This window comes from Salvelinus fontinalis, chromosome 17 (assembly GCF_029448725.1).
Source record: "Salvelinus fontinalis isolate EN_2023a chromosome 17, ASM2944872v1, whole genome shotgun sequence".
In the NCBI taxonomy this organism is placed as follows: Eukaryota; Metazoa; Chordata; class Actinopteri; order Salmoniformes; family Salmonidae; genus Salvelinus; species Salvelinus fontinalis.
In genome coordinates this window covers 46,878,075-46,897,906 of record NC_074681.1, presented here as the reverse complement: position 1 = coordinate 46,897,906, position 19,832 = coordinate 46,878,075, and the positions used below count along the sequence as shown (strand labels likewise).

At 41.3% G+C, this 19,832-nt stretch overlaps 1 protein-coding gene across 1 annotated transcript; it reads right to left on the bottom strand.

Annotated features, from left to right (window-relative positions):
* Window positions 1-171: 171 nt before the first annotated feature.
* Window positions 172-19,296, bottom strand: LOC129814488 (tetratricopeptide repeat protein 19, mitochondrial-like). The gene is made up of 10 exons (XM_055867634.1): window positions 18,437-19,296; window positions 18,092-18,183; window positions 15,946-16,056; window positions 15,725-15,763; window positions 13,101-13,157; window positions 12,769-12,830; window positions 9,691-9,785; window positions 1,988-2,142; window positions 1,585-1,747; window positions 172-1,018 (listed from the first exon to the last, which is right to left on the bottom strand). Exons 1-10 carry the CDS (start codon window positions 18,699-18,701, stop codon window positions 768-770), a joined length of 1,290 nt encoding a protein of 429 aa, XP_055723609.1. The 5' UTR covers window positions 18,702-19,296; the 3' UTR covers window positions 172-767.
* Window positions 19,297-19,832: the final 536 nt, after the last annotated feature.

Here is a 19,832-nt window from a genome sequence, read left to right as displayed (position 1 = left end):
CGGGGTCCAGAAAAGTCGGACCCGCAGCCTCGGCCTTATGTTATATCTTGGTTGTTCACACAAAGGGAAAACAATACAATTATTGATTTGGCATTTCACTCTTGAAGCTGACAGTTAAGTCCCATGCCACTTTCCAGTCTGTATGAAATTATTGTGTTGTATACACATAAATTGTACATATTTTACACAGTTTTATTTATAGTCATTCACATGACTTGCCATTCTCCTAAGATGCCATTATTCAGGCTGGGATTCAATCAAAAGCGGGTTGTCAACAAATCGCATTTTCCCCGACGTTCGTAAAGAGATCGCATTCATGATAAACGCTGTGGATGATGTCTCAAGCGTAAATATAAAGGAGTAGCAATTTAAAAGTAAATGTGCAATACGCTTGTCGACAACATACCTTTGACTGAATTCCGGCTTTGGTCTTACTTATTTTAGCTCCAAGTCTTTCCCCTTACATCTTGAGCCAAACTGACAACAAAATAAAACCTCATTGGAGTGAGATTTCACACAATACAGACAAAAACATTGAGAGATGAGATTGTTGCATGCCCATAGTAAGATAAAACTGTTGTCTTGAAAACAGTGTGATTGTGTTATTGCATTTCTCCTTCTCCTCCTGAGCTACTCTATATGCCATATGCTCCGTATCTCGTGCATACATGACCCATCAAATTTCGGTCCCTTCAGATTTGCAAACAGAAAGGTTCAGAGAGATGGCTTGGGGGTCGTGTTAATATTCGATTGGTTGATCCAACTGGTCAGTCGGTCTCAGTCTTGGGGGCTTCGGTCTCAGTCTTGGGGGCTTCGGTCCCAGTCTTGGGGGCTTCGGTCCCAGTCTTGGGGGCTTCGGTCCCAGTTTTGGGGGCTTCTGTTTCCGCCTTCTTCGCTTTCCTCCTGTTGCCCACCTCTTTCAGCCCCTCCCGGATCTGCTCTACTGCTTCTTCATCTCCTACGGACTGGGCCAGCGCCAGGGCCTCCTTGTACAGCTTCACAGACTCCTCAAACAGACCTGGACCAGGGGGAACACACAAAGATTTTGTTCATTTGACATGAAATTAACAAAAACGGACTGAAACAGGAATTGGGTTTCTCCAATAAGAAACTCAGTTTTATTTTCTGTTACAAATAGTTAAAACGTTTTCTGTTGCGTGCCGTAATGAACACGACAGAGATATTCTCCGATATTAACAGCGCTAAGTCTTCACAGTACCTCCTTGAACAAAATGTTATCTATTAAATGTAATGGCCTGTACAGTTACTTATGCAGCTGCACCAAATTATAAAACTGACCTGTACCAGAAGGATAACGTGCATTGAGAAATATAATATGCCATTTAGACACTTTTATCCAAAGTGACTTAGTCATACATGCCACATTTTTTTCGTTCGGGTGGTCCTGGGAATCGAACCCACTATCTTGACGTTGCAAAAGCCATGCTCTACCAACTGAGCAACATTAATTGAGTAATTCTCAATAAAAAGCTAACGTTTTGACATTGAAAACTGACTTGTGTTGAGGAAAGAGGAAACCGAGGCACTCCTAGAATTTCAGTCCTCATTTATAGCCCTCCTTACCATTGTGCAGTAGGACGCCTGCCATGTTTCCCAACAACACGTGCTGGTCAGGGTGGCCGGCTTCTCTGCTCAGCTCCACGGCCTGCTTTACCAGGGGCAGGGCCTCATCGTGGCGGCCCTGCAGGTCCAGGATGGTGGCCAGGTCACTCAGCAGCACCAGCGACTGTAGAAGACCAAGAAGAATATTACTTTCTTGTCAATTGTCTTTAACACCACAGTAGGTAAGTATTTAGGTCCCAACCCACTAGGTTGTATAAACATTGTTTCTTCATTTCAGTGATGTTGCAATAAACAAAGAAAACATTTGAACTTTGATATATTTTAAAAATATCCATTAAACTTTGTGGAGAGAACAAAAGCAGGCGTTCTCTCTATCTAAAATGATTAAACATTTAACTGGTACCTGTGGGTGGGTCTCTCCCTGCTCTTCCTGGCAGATAAGTAGGGCTCGCTTGTAGTCCAGTGCCGCCCGGCTCAGGCGGTGTGTGGAGGCCATGTAGCGAGCGTGGGAGTCCAAGGTCAGGCCCAGCAGCAGCCGGGTCTCCATCCGCAACTCCTCTGAAAAGAGGGAGAAACACGAGGAGGGATGCAGTCAGCAAGCAAGCTCAATATCAAAAAGGAAGGGTCACAAAAGTCGAATGGACATACAAAATCAAGGTTTCACAACTTTTCAGGAGGATCACGTCACACGAAGCAGACCAAATTCTTTGGTCCTTTAAAAATCTGCTGAATGTAAAGTATTGTGTGATCTAGCTTGGAAAATAAATACATGTGACTGTGGATGACAACATTAGGGCTGTTTTCCTAAAGACGTTAAAATGGGCATCGTGTTTCGTTTCCTTGCAACGATACTAACGAGTATCGCGATACTGGTCCTACAACTTACGCCTGCATGAGGCAGAAGCATTTTTGCTAGACCAGCCAGGCCACACACACTCCATAGTTTCAAGCATGGTTGTGGCTGCATTGTGCAATGGGAATGCCTGTCATCGGCATGGACTTGACTTGTAAGGATTAAAAGTTAAAGGGATTGAGCAAAGCGCAGGGCAAGTTCTGGAGGAAAACCTGCTTGTCTGCTTGAGAAGTGCAAGTGCTGGTAAAGGAAGAGGGTTATTTAAGATACTGTTTGAAGAGGTAGGGTTTCAGATGTTTTCAGAAGGCAGGGACTCTGCTGTCCTAGCTTCAGGGGGAAGATGGTTCCACCATTGGGGTGCCAGGACAGAGAAGAGCTTGGACTGGGCTGAGCAGGACATGCCCTCCTGTAGGGGTGGGAGGGCCAAGAGACTCAAGCTGGCAGAACTGAGTGCTCGGGTTGGGGTGTAGGGTTTGAGCATAGCCTGAAGGTAGGGAGGGGCAGTTCCTCTTGCTGTTCTGTAGGTAAGCACCATGGTCTTGTAGTGGATGCGAGCTTCGACTGGAAGCCAGTGGAGTGTGCGGAGGAGTGGGGTGAAATGAGAACTTGGCAAGGTTGAAAAGTTCAGGATAAGTTGCAGGGGTTTGATAGCACAAGCGGGGAACCCAGCCAACAGCGAAGTAGCAGTAGTCCAGACAGGAGAGGACACGTGACTGGATTAGGACCTGCGCCGGTTCCTGAGTGAGGTAGGGTCGTACTCTACGGATGTTGTACAGCATGAACCTGCAGGAGCGGGCCACTGCTTTGATGTTTGCAGAGAATGACAGGCTATTGTCCAGGGTAACGCCAAGGTTCTTTGCACTCTGAGAGGGCGACACCGTGAAGGTGTCAACCGCGACGGAGAGGTCTTTGAGCGGGCAGGCCTTCCAAAGGAGGTAGAGCAGTTCTGTCTTGTCGAGGTTGAGCTTGAAGTGGTGGGCCAACATCCAAGTTGACATACACTACCGGTCAAAAGTTTTAAAACACCTACTCATTCAAGGGTTTCTACGGTGTAGAATAATAGTGAACACATCAAAACTATGAAATAACACATGAAATCATGTAGTACTCCAAAAAAGTGTTAAATAATCCAAATATATTTTAAAATTAGATTCTTCAAAGTAGCCACCGTTTGCCTTGACGATCGCTTTGCACATTCTTGCCCTTCTCTCAACCACCTTCATGGAGGTAGTCACCTGGAATGCATTTTAATTAACAGGTGTGCTTTGTTAAAAGTTAATTTGTGGAATTTATTTCCTTCTTGAGCAAATCAGGTGTGACAAGGAAGGGGGGGGGGGGGGGTGTACAGAAGATAGCTCTATTTGGGAAGACCAAGTCCACATTATGGCAAGAACAGCTCAAATAAGCAAAGAGAAACAACAGTCCATCATTAATTTAAGACATGAAGGTCAGTCAATATGGAAAATTAAGTGCAGTTCAAGTGCAGTTGAAAAAACCATCAACCGCTATGATGAAACTGGCTCTCATGAGAACTGCCACAGGAATAGAAGACGCAGTTACCTCTGCTGCAGAGGATAAGTTCATCAGAGTTACCAGCCTCAGAAATTGCTTCCCAAATAAATTCTTCAGAGTTCAAGTAACAGACACATCTCAACATCAACTGTTCAGAGGAGACTGCGTGAGTCAGGCCTTCATGGTCGAATTGCTGCAAAGAAACCACTAAAAGGACACCAATAAGAAGAAGAGACTTGCTTGGGCCAAGAAACACAAGCAATGGACATTAGACTGGTGAAAATCTGTCCGTTGGTCTGGTGAGTCCAAATTTGAGATTTTTGTCTCCAACCGTCGTGTCTTTGTGAGACGCAGTGTGGGTGAACGGATGACCTCCGCATGTGCATTTCCCACCGTAAAGCATGGAGGTGGTGGTGTGATGGTGCTTTGCTGGTGACACTGTCTGAATTATTTAGAATTCAAGTCACACTTAACCAGCATGGCTACCACAGCATTCTGCAGCGATACACCATCACATCTGGTTTGGGCTTAGTGGGACTATCAATTGTTTTTCAACAGGACAATGACCCAACACACCTCCAGGATGTGTAAGAGCTATTTTACCAATAAGGAGAGTGATGGAGTGCTGCATCAGATGACCTGGGCTCCAAAATCCACTTACCTCAACCAAATTGAGATGGTTTGGGATGAGATGGACCGTAGAGTGAAGGAAAAGCAGTCAACAAGTGCTCAGCATATGTGGGAACTCCTTCAAGACTGTTGGAAATCTGATTGAGAGAATGCCAAGAGTGTGCAAAGCTGTCAAGGCAAAGCGTGGCTATTTGTAGCCACGCAATCTCAAATATATTTTGATTTGTTTAACACTTTTTTGGTTACTACATGATTCAATGTGCGATTTCATAGTTTGATGTCTTCACTCTTATTCTACAATGTAGAAAATAGTAAAAATAAAATAAAAACCCTTGAATGAGTAGGTTTTCTAAAACGCTTGACCGGTAGTGTATCTGCAAGGCAACCAGAGATGTGTGTCGCCACCTGGATGTCAGAAGGGGGGGAGAGAAAAGTTGTTGAGTGTCATCCGCATAGCAATGATAGGAGACCATGTGAGGATATGACGGAGCCAAGTGACTTGGTGTAGAGAGAAGAGGGCCTAGAATCGAGCCCTGAGGGACACCAGTAGTGAGAGTACGTGGTAGACACACAGATCCTCTTCACATCACCTGGTAGGAGCGGCCTGCCAGGTAGGATGAAATCATTGCCTGAGACACCGAGCCCTGAGAGGTTGGAGAGGAGGATCTGATGAAGAGAGGCGAGGTGGAGAGAGATGAGGATGGAGGATATGAGTGAGCCTTCAACAGAGAAGTGGAGAAGGAGAGAATAGCGAAACTGATTTCAAACCACAGGAGTAGAAATGAGCTTCACATGGAGAGATCAGAAGGAGAAAGGAAGTCGTGGAGGCAGGCAGGGGAGAGGATAGAGGGAAGAGAAGATGCTGAGAAAGGAACTCAGTCTGCAGGAGATAAAGAGTAAGGAAAAGAGAGGCAGGATAGGAATTGAGAACGTATACCTTGAAAAAGTAATTGTACAAAGATGGAGACTGAAGCAAGGGAAAGGAAAGAGCGGCAGAAAAGGAGGGCGAGAATTGCCACAGAAAATAGCAATTTCCAGACTGATGATGTAAGAATGGACAGATCACAGTAACGCGCAGACTGATAAAAGAAAACAAAATTGAGAGTAAGTAAATTATTTGGAAAGTAAGAGAATACTCCAGAGGAAAGAGAAAGATGGGGATGAGTTAAAGGAGACCGCAAGAGTTTTTGGGAGAATAACAAGTGACGAAAGAAATTGACAGAAATGGATGATTGTGAGTTTTGAAGGGAAAGTTCACCCAAATGTCGTCATTCTTGAATCGTCTTCTTACCTGGGAAGTAATCTAAGGGTCAGGAGGGAACGCACCATACACTCACTGTTGCAGTCACTCCTGGAATAGACCAATTAAAAAAGATAAGAAAAATTATGACATTTGGGTGAGCGATTGCTTTAAAATAAAAAGTGATAATGAAAAAGAGGTCGTCCAAAAAGAATGGACTGGTAGTGATAATGAGTTTCAAAACTAAAAGAGACGGGGTGAAGAAATAGAGTTGGAAAGACTAAAGAGAAGGAGGTGGCAGAAAGGTGGAGAAATAGATGTGAAAGAACGGGAGGACAGACGCAAGTCCAGGAGGGCGGAAGAGGTACAGGAGAGGGAGAAAAAAGGGAAGAGCGCGCAGTCTCGGAAAACACTGCAGGCTTATTAGCCTTCGTCTAAAGCCGGGATGGGCAACTTTGATGGGGGTGGGGAGCACAAAGTCTGAACTCGTCATTAACCTTGTGTAATCTACTACCAAAAATCTCACATTTGGACTCAGACAAAAAGGACATATTTCTACCGGTCTAATGTCCATTGCTCGTGTTTCTTGGCCCAAGCAAGTCTCTTCTTCTTATTGGTGTCCTTTAGTAGTGGTTTCTTTGCAGCAATTCAACCATGAAGGCCTGATTCACACAGTCTCCTCTGAACAGTTGATGTTGAGATGTATCTGTTACTTGAACTCCGTGAAGCATTTACTTGGGCTGGAATTTCCGAGGCTGGTAAGTAATGAACTTATCCTCTGCAGCAGAGGTAACTTTGGGTCTTCCTTTCCTGTGGCGGTCCTCATGTGAGCCAGTTTCATCTTAGAGCTTGATGGTTTTTGCGACTGCACTTGAAGAAACTTTCAAAGATCTTGACATTTTCCGGATTGACCAGACCTTCATTTCTCAATAGTAAAAATAAAGAAACCCTGGACTGAGTAGATGTGTCCAAACTTTTGAATGGTACTGTATGTATGTATGTATGTATGTATGTATGTATGTATGTATGTATGTATGTATGTATGTATACACACACAGTTGAAGTCGGAACATTACATACACATTAGCCAAATACATTTAAACTCAGTTTCACAATTTCTGACATTTAATCCTAGTAAAAATGCCCTGTCTTATGTCAGTTAGGATCCCCACTTTATTTTAACAATGTGAAATGCCAGAATAATAGTAGAAAGATTTATTTCAGCTTTTATTTCTTTCATCACATTCCCAGTGGGTCAGAAGTTCACACACACCTAGTTAGTATTTGGTAGCATTGCCTTTAAATTGTTTAACTTGGGTCAAACGTTTCGGGTAGCCTTCCACAAGCTTTCCACAATAAGTTGGGTGAATTTTGGCTTGAGATGTTGCGTCAATATATCCACTAAATTTTCCTTCCTCATGATGCCATTTATTTTGTAAAGTGCACCAGTCCCTCCTACAGCAAAGCACCCCCGTGCTTCACAGTTGAAGGACAAACAGTATGGCCAAACAGTTCTATTATTGTTTCATCAGACCAGAGGACATTTCTCCAAAAAGTATGATTTTTGTCCCCATGTGCAGCTGCAAACAGTAGTCTGTCTTTTTATGGCGGGTTTGGAACAGTGGCTTCTTCCTTGCTGAGCGGCCTTTCAGGTTATGTCGATATAGGACTCGTTTTACTGTGGATATAGATACTTTTGTACCAGTGTCCTCCAGCATCTTCACCAGGTCCTTTGTTCTGGGATTGATTTGCACTTTTCGCACCAAAGTACGTTCAGCTCTAGGACAGAATGCCTCTCCTTCCTGAGCAGTATGACGGCTGCGTGGTCCCATGCTGTTTATACTTGCGTACTATTGTTTGTACAGATGAACGTGGTACCTTCAGGCGTTTGAAAATTGCTCCCAAGGATGAACCAGACTTGTGGAGGTCAACATTTTTTTTCCCGAGGTCTTGGCTGTTTTCTTTTGATTTTCCCATGATGTCAAGCAAAGAGGCACAGAGTCTGAAGGTAGGCCTTGAAATAAATCCACAGATACACCCCCAATTGACTCAAATGATATCAATTAGCCTATCAAAAGCCATACCATTTTCTGGAATTTCCCAAGCTGTTTAAAAGGCACAGTCAACAGTGTATGTTAACTTCTGACCCACTGGAATTGTGATATAGTGAATTATTAGTGAAATAATCTGTCAGTGAACAATTGTTGGAAAACTTACTTGTGTCATGCACAAAGTAGATGTCCTAACCGAATTGCCAAAACTATAGTTTTAACAAGAAATTTGTGGAGTGGTTGAAAAACTAGTTTTAATGACTCCAACCTAAGTGTATGTAAACTTCCAACTTCAACTGTATGTATAATTATTCAGACCCCTTCACTTTTTCCACATTTTGTTACAGCCTTATTATAAAATCGATTAAATAAAAAATGGCCTCAATCTACACACAATATCCAGAATAACATAGCAAAAACCGGTTTAGACATTTGTGTATCCATTTTTGTGTTTTCAATGTATTCAGACCCTTTGCAATGAGACTCGAAATTGAGCTCAGGTGCATCCTGTTTCATTGATTATCCTTGAGCTATTTCTACAACTTGGAGTCCACCTGTGGTAGATTCAATTTATTGGACATGATTTGGAAAGGCACACACCTGTCTATATAAGGTCCCACAGTTGACAGTGTATGTCAGAGCAAAAACCAAGCCACGAGGTCGAGGGAATTGTCCGTAGAGCCGCGAGATAGGATTATGTCAAGGCACATATCTGGGGATGGGTACCAACACATTTCTGCAGCATTGAAGGTCCCCAAGAACATAGTGGCCTTCATCAATCTTAAATGGAAGATGTTTGGTACCACCAAGACTCTTCCTATGAGCTGGCCGCCCAGCCAAACTAAGCAATTGGGGGAGAAGGGCATTGGTCAGGGAGATGACCAAGAACCTGGTCACTCTGACAGAGTTCCTCTGTGGAGATGAGAGTACCTTCCAGAAGGACAACCATCTCCGCAGCTCGCGACCAATCAGGCCTTTATGCTAGAGTGTCCAGACAGAAATCACTCCTCAGTAAAATAGGCACGACAGCCCGCGTGGAGTTTGCCAAAAGGCAACTAAAGGACTTTCAGACCATAAGGAACAAGATTCTCTGGTCTGATGAAATTAAGATTGAACTCTTTGGCCTGAATGCCAAGTGTCACATCTGGAGGAAACCTGGCACCCTCCCTATAATGAAGCATGGTGGTGGCAGCATCATGCTGTGGGGATGTTTTTCAAAGACAGGGACTGGGAGACTAGTCAGGGTCGAGGGAAAGATGAACGGAGCAGACTAGAGAGATCCTTGATGAAAACCTGCTCCAAAGCACTAAGGACCTCAGATTACGGCTACGGTTCACCTTCCAACAGGACAACGACCCTAAGCACTTAGCCAAGACAAGGCAGAAGTGGCTTCAGGACAAGTCTCTGAATGTCCTTGAGTGGCCCAGCCAGTGCCTGGACTTGAACCCGATCGAACATCTCTGGAGACCTGAAAATAGCTGTGCAACAACGCTCCCCATCCAACCTGACAGAGCTTGAGAGCATCTGTAGAGAAGAATCTAAGAAACTCCCTAAATACAGATGTGCCACGCTTGTAGCGTCATACCAAGAAGACTTTGGCTGTAATCACTGCCAACTGTGGTACAACAAAGTACTCAGTAAAGGGTTTGAATATACTTATGTAAATTTGAGTATACAGTATGGACAGTACGTGAATAGTAAAAGGTGTGTATAGCAGTAGTTATATAGGATGAGCTATGACTAGAATACAGCATATACACAAAGTGGGTAAAAACAACAACAACAAAAAAAAACTATTTGAAGGTTTGGTCATTAGATACCTGACTGTTCCTCAGCAGGAAGTTCCTTGAATTTCTCTAACTTGGCTTCAAGGGATTCAGTGCAAAACTGGAAACCAGTCTCTGCCAGGTCATTCCTGAGAAAAAAGAAAAACATTCATTTAATATAAGGTTACACATCATACATGGTGAACTGTGTTATGTAGAATTTGGGGGTGGATCGCGAAATGTAGTCATGTTATAATAAAATACTACAGGACTATAACCAGGGATGGGCATAAAATAAAAAAAATACAACTACAAAATACCCGAATTACCAATTTATCAAAATAAAATATTTTTAATAAATACAATACTTTTGCAAAAGTATTGTATTTAGTATTTTAAAATGCATGTGCAAGTTGCCGGCCGAACAGCATCAACATTCTCCGTAACGGTTACATAAACTTATTTCTAGCTATAACTGCAATATGTTGTTGTGTATCTACCTTAGCTGAATACACTGTCACTCTGGATAAGAGCGTCTGCTAAATGACCAAAAAAGAAATGTACATGTGAAAATGAACAACTGCAAAGCATACGGTAAACGCTGCCTATGTCAGCTCAAATGGAATTTACCTTCATTTGCAGTGCGCAATAGATAGACTCCTTAAATTTTGTTCATTTAGCAGATTCTCTTACCACACCATCATGCCATCAGACTTTTGATACCAATGTAGGGTGAAAGGGGGCCACAAAACTGAGAACCACTATTAAAAAAAAAGAGAGAGAAAATAAGAGTCATTTGAAAATACAAATTACAGCTTTCAAAATACATTTGAGTATAGTTCATTCCAGTGTAATACAACATACAAAAACCTCAAAAGTCATTAAAGTAATAATTTTCAAATACATGTAATAGAAATACTGCCCATCTCTGACTACGGCCAACCACAGAAAATTCTTTCTCAACTTAAAAGCTTGGCTTTGGCTTGAAACCCTATTAGATGGTGTTTGCTGCACTCTCTTCAACTAAGCTGGCTAGCTCCTATCCAAAACGTATTTACATCTATTAAATGGAATTTGAAGCAAATGTGCCTCCTAATATTCAATTTTGCACGACTCAAGCGGTTTTCCCTATCCAGCTGTTTCATTCTCTGTGTAGCCTGCTGCTAGAATAGACGGAAAGGTATTGCTCGAGTTGCCACAAAATGAAATATAATGCTGCGGATAAAGTTCAGAATTACACAATTTCATATGTACAATATCTAAATACCTGTATCAATGTATGAATAAATGTTGCTTTTCTAAAAGGATATATTTGGGTGTTTTTGGAGCATTTGTTCGTATTTTTTCAGAGCCCCCGTACTGCACAATGAGGATGAGGAAGTGAATCGCCGGTTGGCATAAGTTTGTCAAAAACAAGTGAAATCAACATCAAAAGTGTCTGGACCCTTCTAAAACCTTCCATTTACATTAAAAAATATATACACTACCGTTCAAAAGTTTGGGGTCACTTAGAAATGTTTGTTCTTGAAAGAAGAGCACATTTTTTTGTCCATTAAAATAACATCAAATGTATCAGAAATACAGTGTAGACATTGTTAATGTTGTAAATCACTATTGCAGCAGGTAAACAGATTTTTTATGGAATATCTACATAGGCGTACAGAGGCCCATTATCAGCAACCATCACTACTATGTTCCAATGGCACGTTGTGTTAGCTAATCCAAGTTTATCATTTTAAAAGGCTAATTGATCATTAGAAAACCCTTTTGCAATTATGTTAGCACAACTTAAAACTGTTGTCCTGATTAAAGAAGCAATAAAACTGGCCTTCTTTAGACTAGTTGAGTATCTGGAGCATCAGCATTTGTGGGTTCGATTACAGGCTCAAAATGGCCAGAAACAAAGAATTTCTTCTGAAACTCGCCAGTCTATTCTTGTTCTGAGAAATTAAGGCTATTCCATGCGAGACATTGCTAAGACACTGGAGATCTCGTACAACGCTGTGTACTACTCCTTTCACAAACAGCGCAAACTGGCTCTAACCAGAGTAGAAAGAGGAGTGGGAGGCCCCAGGGCACAATTGAGCAAGAGGACAAGTACATTAGAGTGTCTAGTTTGAGAAACAGACGCCTCACAAGTCCTCAACTGGCAGCTTCATTAAATAGTACCCGCAAAACACCAGTCTCAACGTCAACAGTGAAGTGGCGACTCCGGGATGTTGGCCTTCTAGGCAGAGTTGCAAAGAAAAAGCCATATCTCAGCCTGGCCAATAAAAATAAAAGATTAAGATGGACAAAAGAACAGACACTGGACAGAGGAAGAATGGAAAAAAGTGTTATGGACAGACAAATGTAAGTTTGAGGTGTTCAGATCACAAAGAAGAACATTCGTGAGACGCAGAAAAAATGAAAAGATGCTGGAGGAGTGCTTGACACCATCTGTCAAGTATGGTAGGGGCAATGTGATGGTCTGGGGGTTCTTTGGTGGTGGTAAAGTAGGAGATTTGTACAGGGTAAAAGAGATCTTGAAGAAGGAAGGCTATCACTCCATTTTGCAGCGCCATGCCGTACCCTATGGACGGTGCTTAATTGGAGCCAATTTTCTCCTACAACAGGACAATGACCCAAAGCACAGCTCCAAACTATGCAAGAAGGATTTAGGGAAGAAGCAGTCAGCTGGTATTCTGTCTATAATGGAGTGGCCGGCACAGTCACCGGATCGCAACCCTATTGAGCTGTTGTGGGAGCAGCTTGACCCTATTGTACGTAAGAAGTGCCCATCAAGCCAATCCAATTTGTGCTTCAGGAAGCATGTGGTGAAATCTCTTCAGATTAAATCAACAAATTGACGACTAGAATGCCAAAGGTCTGCAAGGCTGTAATTGCTGCAAATGGAGGATTCTTTGACAAAAGCAAAGTTTGAAGGAAGCAATTATTTAAATTAAAAATCATTATTTCTAACCTTGTCAACATCATGACTATATTTCCTATTCATTTTGCAACTCATTTCATGTATGTTTTCATGGAAAACAAGGACATTTCTAAGTGACCCCAAACTTTTGAACGGTAGTGTATGTTTGGTTGTAAATAAACAAAATTGATTCAATTGCTCCACTTTTGAAGTCCACTTACTTATTCTGGCCGGCATATATGGTAGCAAGCTTCAAGGATATCTCAATGACCCCATTGTCGTCCTTTGAAAAGAAGGAAAGAAAACTGAAGTAGCAATAGCATTGAGTGTCTAGAGAACAACGCAACATACACCACAACAATTCAACAGAGCCAAAGCCTATTTATTCCAGACTGTCCTCCTTTGTTCAGACTGACAATAGATGTAAAATGACAGATTATCCTCTTCATTTCAAAATCAGAAAGATGCCACAGTACCCAATGACTCTACTGTCCAGTTGTCACGACATTCCTCTTCTATTAACCTATTACTGAAACACATGACCAACCCTCACCTCTGGTGTTCCTCCGGACAACATGAAACTCATGGCCGCTTTGAACAGTTTCTCTGCCTGGGGGAGAAGAGCACAGGGGTCACTGGAAGTCGGCAAAACAGCTCAAAACACCAAACATGAAGGGAAAAAAAGGTACAATCTAGCATATTTACCTCAACTCAATGGTCATTTCAATTAATTATATACAATTGATACTTTAAGAATATACTTAAGAATGCATTATGAGCTTAGTAAAACTGAATGGCTTTCACATCACTGCCGTTTTGTTCCACCTGTTCCGGTTCCTGGAAGGATGTGGGGACTGTGATGTGAGGCAATGGCAGAGGCTCACCTCGTGGGGGACTGTTCCAGACTATTGTCGAAATGTTTTCTGCCGCTTTTACAGTCGCCAAAACATTACTCGGGTGGGTGCTACTCTTTGATAGCGGATGACCGAGCCTACTTACGGAAGAGGAGACAAGGTGCCTGATGAAGAGCTCCGGGCCTGTCAACCATTATCTGACTGACGTTGTCTCCCTACCGGTCTGTATCATCGATGCACCCTCCACTCAAGCTACCGACTGACTTCATGCCTTTCCAAACTGCCTAGACATCTGAAGCTGTGCAAGACCAACTATGAACTGCCAGATCCCTACATATGTTTGTTTTAAAAAGCGACATATAGATTATTGTTTGTAATGAAAAGAGCTACAGTTTAAGTCGGAGAAGTTTACATACACCTTAGCCAAATACATTTAAAACTCAGTGTTTCACAATTCCTGACAATTAATCCTAATAAAAATTCCCTGTCTTAGGTCAGTTATGATCACAACTTTTTTTTAAGAAGGTGAAATGTCAGAGTGATAGTAGAGTGATTTATTTCAGCTTTTATTTCTTTCATCACATTCCCAGTGGGTCAGAAGTTTACATACACTCAATTAGTAATTGGTAGCATTGCCTTTAAAATGGTTTAACTTGGGTCAAACGTTTCGGGTAGCCTTCCACAAGCTTCCCACAATAAGTTCCTGACAGAGCTGGTGTAACTGAGTCAGGTTTGTAGGCCTCCTTTCTCGCACATGCTTTTTCAGTTCTGCCGACAAATTTTCTGTAGTATTGAGGTCAGGGCTTTGTGATGGCCACTCCAATACCTTGACTTTGTTGTCCTTAAGCCATTTGCCACAACTTTGGAAGTATGCTTGGGGTCATTGTCCATTTGGAAGAACTATTTGCGACAAAGCTTCAAATTCCTGACTGATGTCTTGAGATGTTGCTTCAATATATTCACATAATTTTCCTGCCTAATGATGCCATCTATTTTGTGAGCTGCACCAGTCCCTCCTGCAGCAAAGCACCCCCACAACATGATGCTGCCACCCCCGTGCTTCACGGTTGGGATGACGTTCTTCAGCTTGCAAGCCTCCCCCTTTTTGCAAGCCAAACATTTCTATTATTGTTTCATCAGACCAGAGGACATTTCTCCAAAAAGTACAATCTTTGTCCCCATTTGCAGTTGCAAACCGTAGTCTGACATATTTTAATGGTGGTTTTGGAACAGTGGCTTCTTCCTTGCTGAGCGGCCTTTCAGGTTATGTTGATATTGGACTTGTTTCTGTGGATATAGATACTTTTGTACCAGTGTCCTCCAGCATCTTCACAAGGTCCTTTGCTGTTGTTCTGGGATTGATTTGCACTTTTCACATCAAAGTACGTTCAGTTCTTGGAGACAGAACGCCACTCCTTCCTGAGCGGTATGACGGCTGCGTGGTCCCAAGGTGTTTATACCTGCGTACTATTGTTTGTACAGATGAACGTGGTACCTTCAGGCATTTGGAAATTGCTCCCAAGGATGAAACAGACTTGTGAAGGGCTACAATTTTTTTCTGAGGTCTTGGCTGATTTCTTTTGATTTTCTCATGTCAAGCAAAGAGGAACTGAGTTTGAAGGTAGGCCTTGAAATACATCCACAGGTACACCTCCAATTGACTCAAATTATGTAAATTAGCCTGTCAGAAGTTTCTAAAGCCATGACATAATTTTCTGGAATTTTCCAAGCTGTTTAAAAGCACACTCAACTTAGTGTATGTAAACTTCTGACCCACTGGAATTGTGATACAGTGAATTATAAATGAAATAATCTGTCTGTAAACAAGTGTTGGAAAAATGACTTGTCGTGCACAAAGTAGATGTCCTAACCGACTTGCCAAAACTATAGTTTGTTAACAAGAAATTTGTGGAGTGGTTGAAAAACTAGTTTTAATGACTCCAAACTAAGTGTACATAAACTTCCGACATCAACTGTATATAAAATAAATATATTATTATTTATTATTACGGTAGACTCCGCAATATGACATCATCTTGACCTCTAGCTAACAGACATCAACAACACGAATAAAAAAATGCCAAGACTTCCTCTATTGGCTCTTAATTTCTTCCCTCCTTTAAAGCATACATACACTGGGAAACGCTAATAGTGGCAGTCTTCTTGCCAGATTTAAACTGTGTTGTTGATTTCGATCAGCAGGAAGTAACCACGGAGTGACTGACATTGCCGAGTGTACCTTTAAAAATAAATACCAAAAGTGGGACAGCAAGTAGTTCACTGAAGAAGGGAGAAAGAGATGGCGACCTCTGCTATTACTCACATTCTCCAGCTCACCTTGGACATAGGCAAGGTTTGCCATCTGTAGAGACAGGGGAAAATAAAATGATCTACTGCAGAGTTTTTATGCAAACTTTATTGCTATGACAAATTAAAAACGCTTACAAAAATGCCTCAGTAAGCAAAATACACCTTTTTCCATCTTGACAACATGAGCACAGAAGAGACTTTAAAAACATCACTATTTATCATCATGGCTTTTACCAGGCTGTAGGTGTAGATGATTGCTTGTGTATTGTGAGACTGGTGGGCCAGCGCAATTGCCTGGTGAAGGAATCCGTTGGCTCCATGCAGCTGCCCCCGCATTATACTGAGCTGGGACAGAAGACACATCAATGTTACTCGGACATAATGTAAAGAAAGATATTATACAAATGTCATTGACAGATAAACAGTTCACTCTGAATTGATGCAATAAAAATGCTGTCATTGACTTGGCACTGTTGGTTCATGAGATTGCATGTCATCTTTTGGCAAATAGAGTAGCATGAAGAAACGTTCAAAGTTCTTGAAATTGACTGACCTTCATGTCTTAAAGTAATGTCGTTTCTTTTTGCTTATTTGAGCTGTTCTTGCCATAATATGGACTTGGTCTTTCACCAAATAGTGCTATCATCTGTATACTCCCCCTACCTTGTCACAACACAACTTATTGGCTCAAACGCAATGAGGAATGAAATTCCACAAATTAACAAGGCACACACGTTAATTGAAATGTATTCCAGGTAACTACCTCATGAAGCTGGTTGAGAGAATGGCAAGAGTGTGCAAAGCTGTCATCAAGACAAAGGGTGGCTATTTGAAGAATCTCAAAATATAACATTTGATTTGTTTAACACTTTTTTGGTTACTACATGATTCCATATGTGTTATTTCATAGTTGTGAAGTCTTCACTATTATTCTACAATGTAGAGAATAGTACAACTAAAGAGAAACTCTTGAATGAGTAGGTGTTCTAAAACTTTTGACCGGTAGTGTAGCTCTCAAACTCTAGGTGGCATTCTGCCTTCTCCCTACAGTTTTCAGCCATTAGCGTCGCCCACAACTGGCTCATGTGAACTACAATACTGAATCTGTGTTTTAATATTTAGAAAAGTCAATGCTAAATCGCTTGCGATACAGCTTTCGAAACATATGGTCCTTATCTTTCATCAGCGAGAAAGAATCCTTAAAAAAATACACTTACTATTGCAGTTTTGCACAGGTCCATATAGCTATGGTTGCCTCCATCCGAGGAAACTACACTGAACAAAAATATAAAATCGCAAAACAATTTTATTCATTTTACTGAGTTTCAGTTCATATGAGGAAATTACTCAATTGAAATGAATTCATTAGGCCGTAATCTATGGATTTCATATGACTGGGAATAAAAGATATGCATCGGATGGTCGAAAATAGCGTGTTAATTAATTTTTTTTTTTTTAATGGGCCTCAGGAACTCGTCACTGTATTTTTAATGCTTTAAAATTGCCATCGATAACATGCAATTGTGTTTGTTGTCTGTAGCTTATGCCTGCCCATACCATAAACCCACCACCAACATATTCACAAGGTTGACATTAGCAAACCGCTCTCCCACAAGACGCCATACACGTGGTCTACAGTTGTGAGGCCGGTTGGACATACTTCCAAATTCTCTAAAACAACGATGGAAGCGGCTTATGGTAGAGAAATTTAAATGTAATTCTCTGGCAATAGCTCTGGTGGACATTCCTGCAGCCACCATGCCAATTGCACGCTCCCTAAAAACTTTAGACATCAATTGCACAACTGTCAGGTGAATGGATTATCTTGACAAAGGAGAAATACTAACAGGGAAACAAACAAGTTTGTACACAACATTTTAGAGAAATAAGCTTTTTGTGCGTATGGAAAATTTCAGCTCATGAAACATGGGTCCAACACTTTACATGTTGAGTTTATATTTTTGTTCAGTGTACATTTCCGCTATGCTTCCCGAGTTGGCTTACAGACAAATGTTCGGAGCAAACTAGATAGCTAATTAGCACAGGTGTTTGCCTCGTCTTATGTCTGTTTTCATGAACAAGCTCTGTAACATGGAGAACACTACCAAGGTGTGTATGTGTATATTAGGTGTGTATTTTTTTAAAAATAAAGTCCTTATGCTCCCAAAACCATACCGCAAGCGGAGTGTTTTAACGTTCAGATTTAGCGTCTGGGATCTTAACATAACTTCCCCATACATAACACACCTTCGTCCAATGACTTATGTGTAATTGAACTGAGTCATGATCAAGGGCTACGTGCTACTGTAGCCCTCTTGTTTAGATTACTGCTAAAAAAAACGACATTGAGGAGTTGCCTACAGTGATGACAATTAGCTACCTTGGCTCTCTTCAAAAGTAAAATGACCTCATCTTCTTTCTTCTGAGCTTCAGTTCTGGCGTCCTCCTCAGCTTTGCCGAAGAGAGAAAACGCTATCACGAAGGAGAGGGATGCATTATAAAACATTCATGTCACTTAATGACTTAAATGGCCGGTTATGAGTATTCACATGTAGAAATACAAATACATGTTCTTGTAATTGCATTTCATGATGAAGCACTCATAGCTATGCAAATCAATGGAAAAGATAGATTGATGATAGCCTTTTGACTGCAATTTAAAGTACTGACAATGACACCCACTAAGGAAGAGTACTGTAACCTATCTAACATGACAATAACTCACCAATTGCACTCCACATTGCATAAGTCCAGTTACTCGTAGCACGACTATTTCCATCCCCATTGCTTTCGCATATTCGGTATAGCTGTGACCTTCTGTGCACAGTAACAGCATTCGATTGAGAAGTCGCCGTTTTCAGACATTGCAATGATTGTGTCTTAAAATTGAATCGGCTACTTAATGACAGGTTGCGTAAGACCTCTGAAATAAATGGTTTTATTTGACTCCTATTAGCAAAGAGCGCACGATTGACAGCCGGTAGCGCCATATTATATATATTAAAAAATCACTTGGTAATGGTTAGAAGGGATCCAGTTATTGGAAAATGTAAGTAAAAAGCACAACCATTTCAATAAAATTACGCTAACCTGCTGTGTTAATTTTCATAACCTGCTTCGTAAGCTTGCCTTTTACTTGCGACGAAAAATCAACTCTGACGTTAACTTGACAAAAGCGGTAAACGTTCTAGTCGTAAACAATTCCAGTCGGAAGTTTGAGGCAGAAAAAAAAGTTACTTCCGGAAATCAAATTAAAAATCGATCAACCACACAACATGCATTTGTACCTTATAGTTACAATAATATTATTCATCATACAAATATTTTAGCATGTTTATTGAAAAAATACATGTTTTCAATTATAGAGGGCATTTATTTTGAAGGCCACGAAAAAACATAACCCGGAAATGAATCTTCACGCTCAAGGTCAAGAGGATTCTAAACATTGCAACAAATAATTGGTCCTCTACTACAAGACTAGTAAAGGCCCAATGCATTACCTTTGTGGATTTTTTTAACGAAATGTATTTGAGTGTTTCCCAGCGTTTATAACCTGAGTCTGATAATTATCTGTACAAAACAGTTAAAAGTTTGGACACTTATTACTCATTCAAGGATCTTTCTCTATTTTTACTATTTTCTACATTGTAAAATAATAGTGAAGACATAAAAACTATAAAATAACACATATGGAATCATGTACTAACCAAAAAAGTGTTATTTTACATTTTGATTCTTCAAAGTAGCCACCCTTTGCCTTGATGAAAGCTTTGCACATTCTTGGCATTCTCTCAACCAGCTTCATGAGGGAGTCACCTGGAATGCTTTTCCAACAGTCTTGAAGGAGTTCCCACATAATGCGGGCAATTGTTGGCTGCTTTTCCTTTACTCTGCAGTCCAACTCATCCCAAACCATCTCAATTGTGTTGAGGTCAGGTGATTGTGGAGGCCAGGTCATCTGATGCAGCTCCCCATCACTCTCCTTCTTGGTAAAATTCACACTGAGCTAAAGGGTAGAGGTGCCGCTTTCAAGGTGCGGGACTCTAACCCGGAAGCTTACAAGAAATCGTGCTATGCCCTCCGAAGAACCATCAAACAGGCAAAGAGTCAATTACCACTAT

Coding starts and splice junctions, on each gene's coding strand:
- LOC129814488 (XM_055867634.1), bottom strand. CDS start 18,701: ATGGCGCTACCGGCTGTCAATCGTGCGCTCTTTGCTAATAGGAGTCAA. Junction 18,184..18,436: donor TGCAATGTGGAGTGCAATTG/GTGAGTTATTGT, acceptor CCTTCGTGATAG/CGTTTTCTCTCTTCGGCAAA. Junction 9,786..12,768: donor ATATATGCCGGCCAGAATAA/GTAAGTGGACTT, acceptor CTTTTTTCTCAG/GAATGACCTGGCAGAGACTG.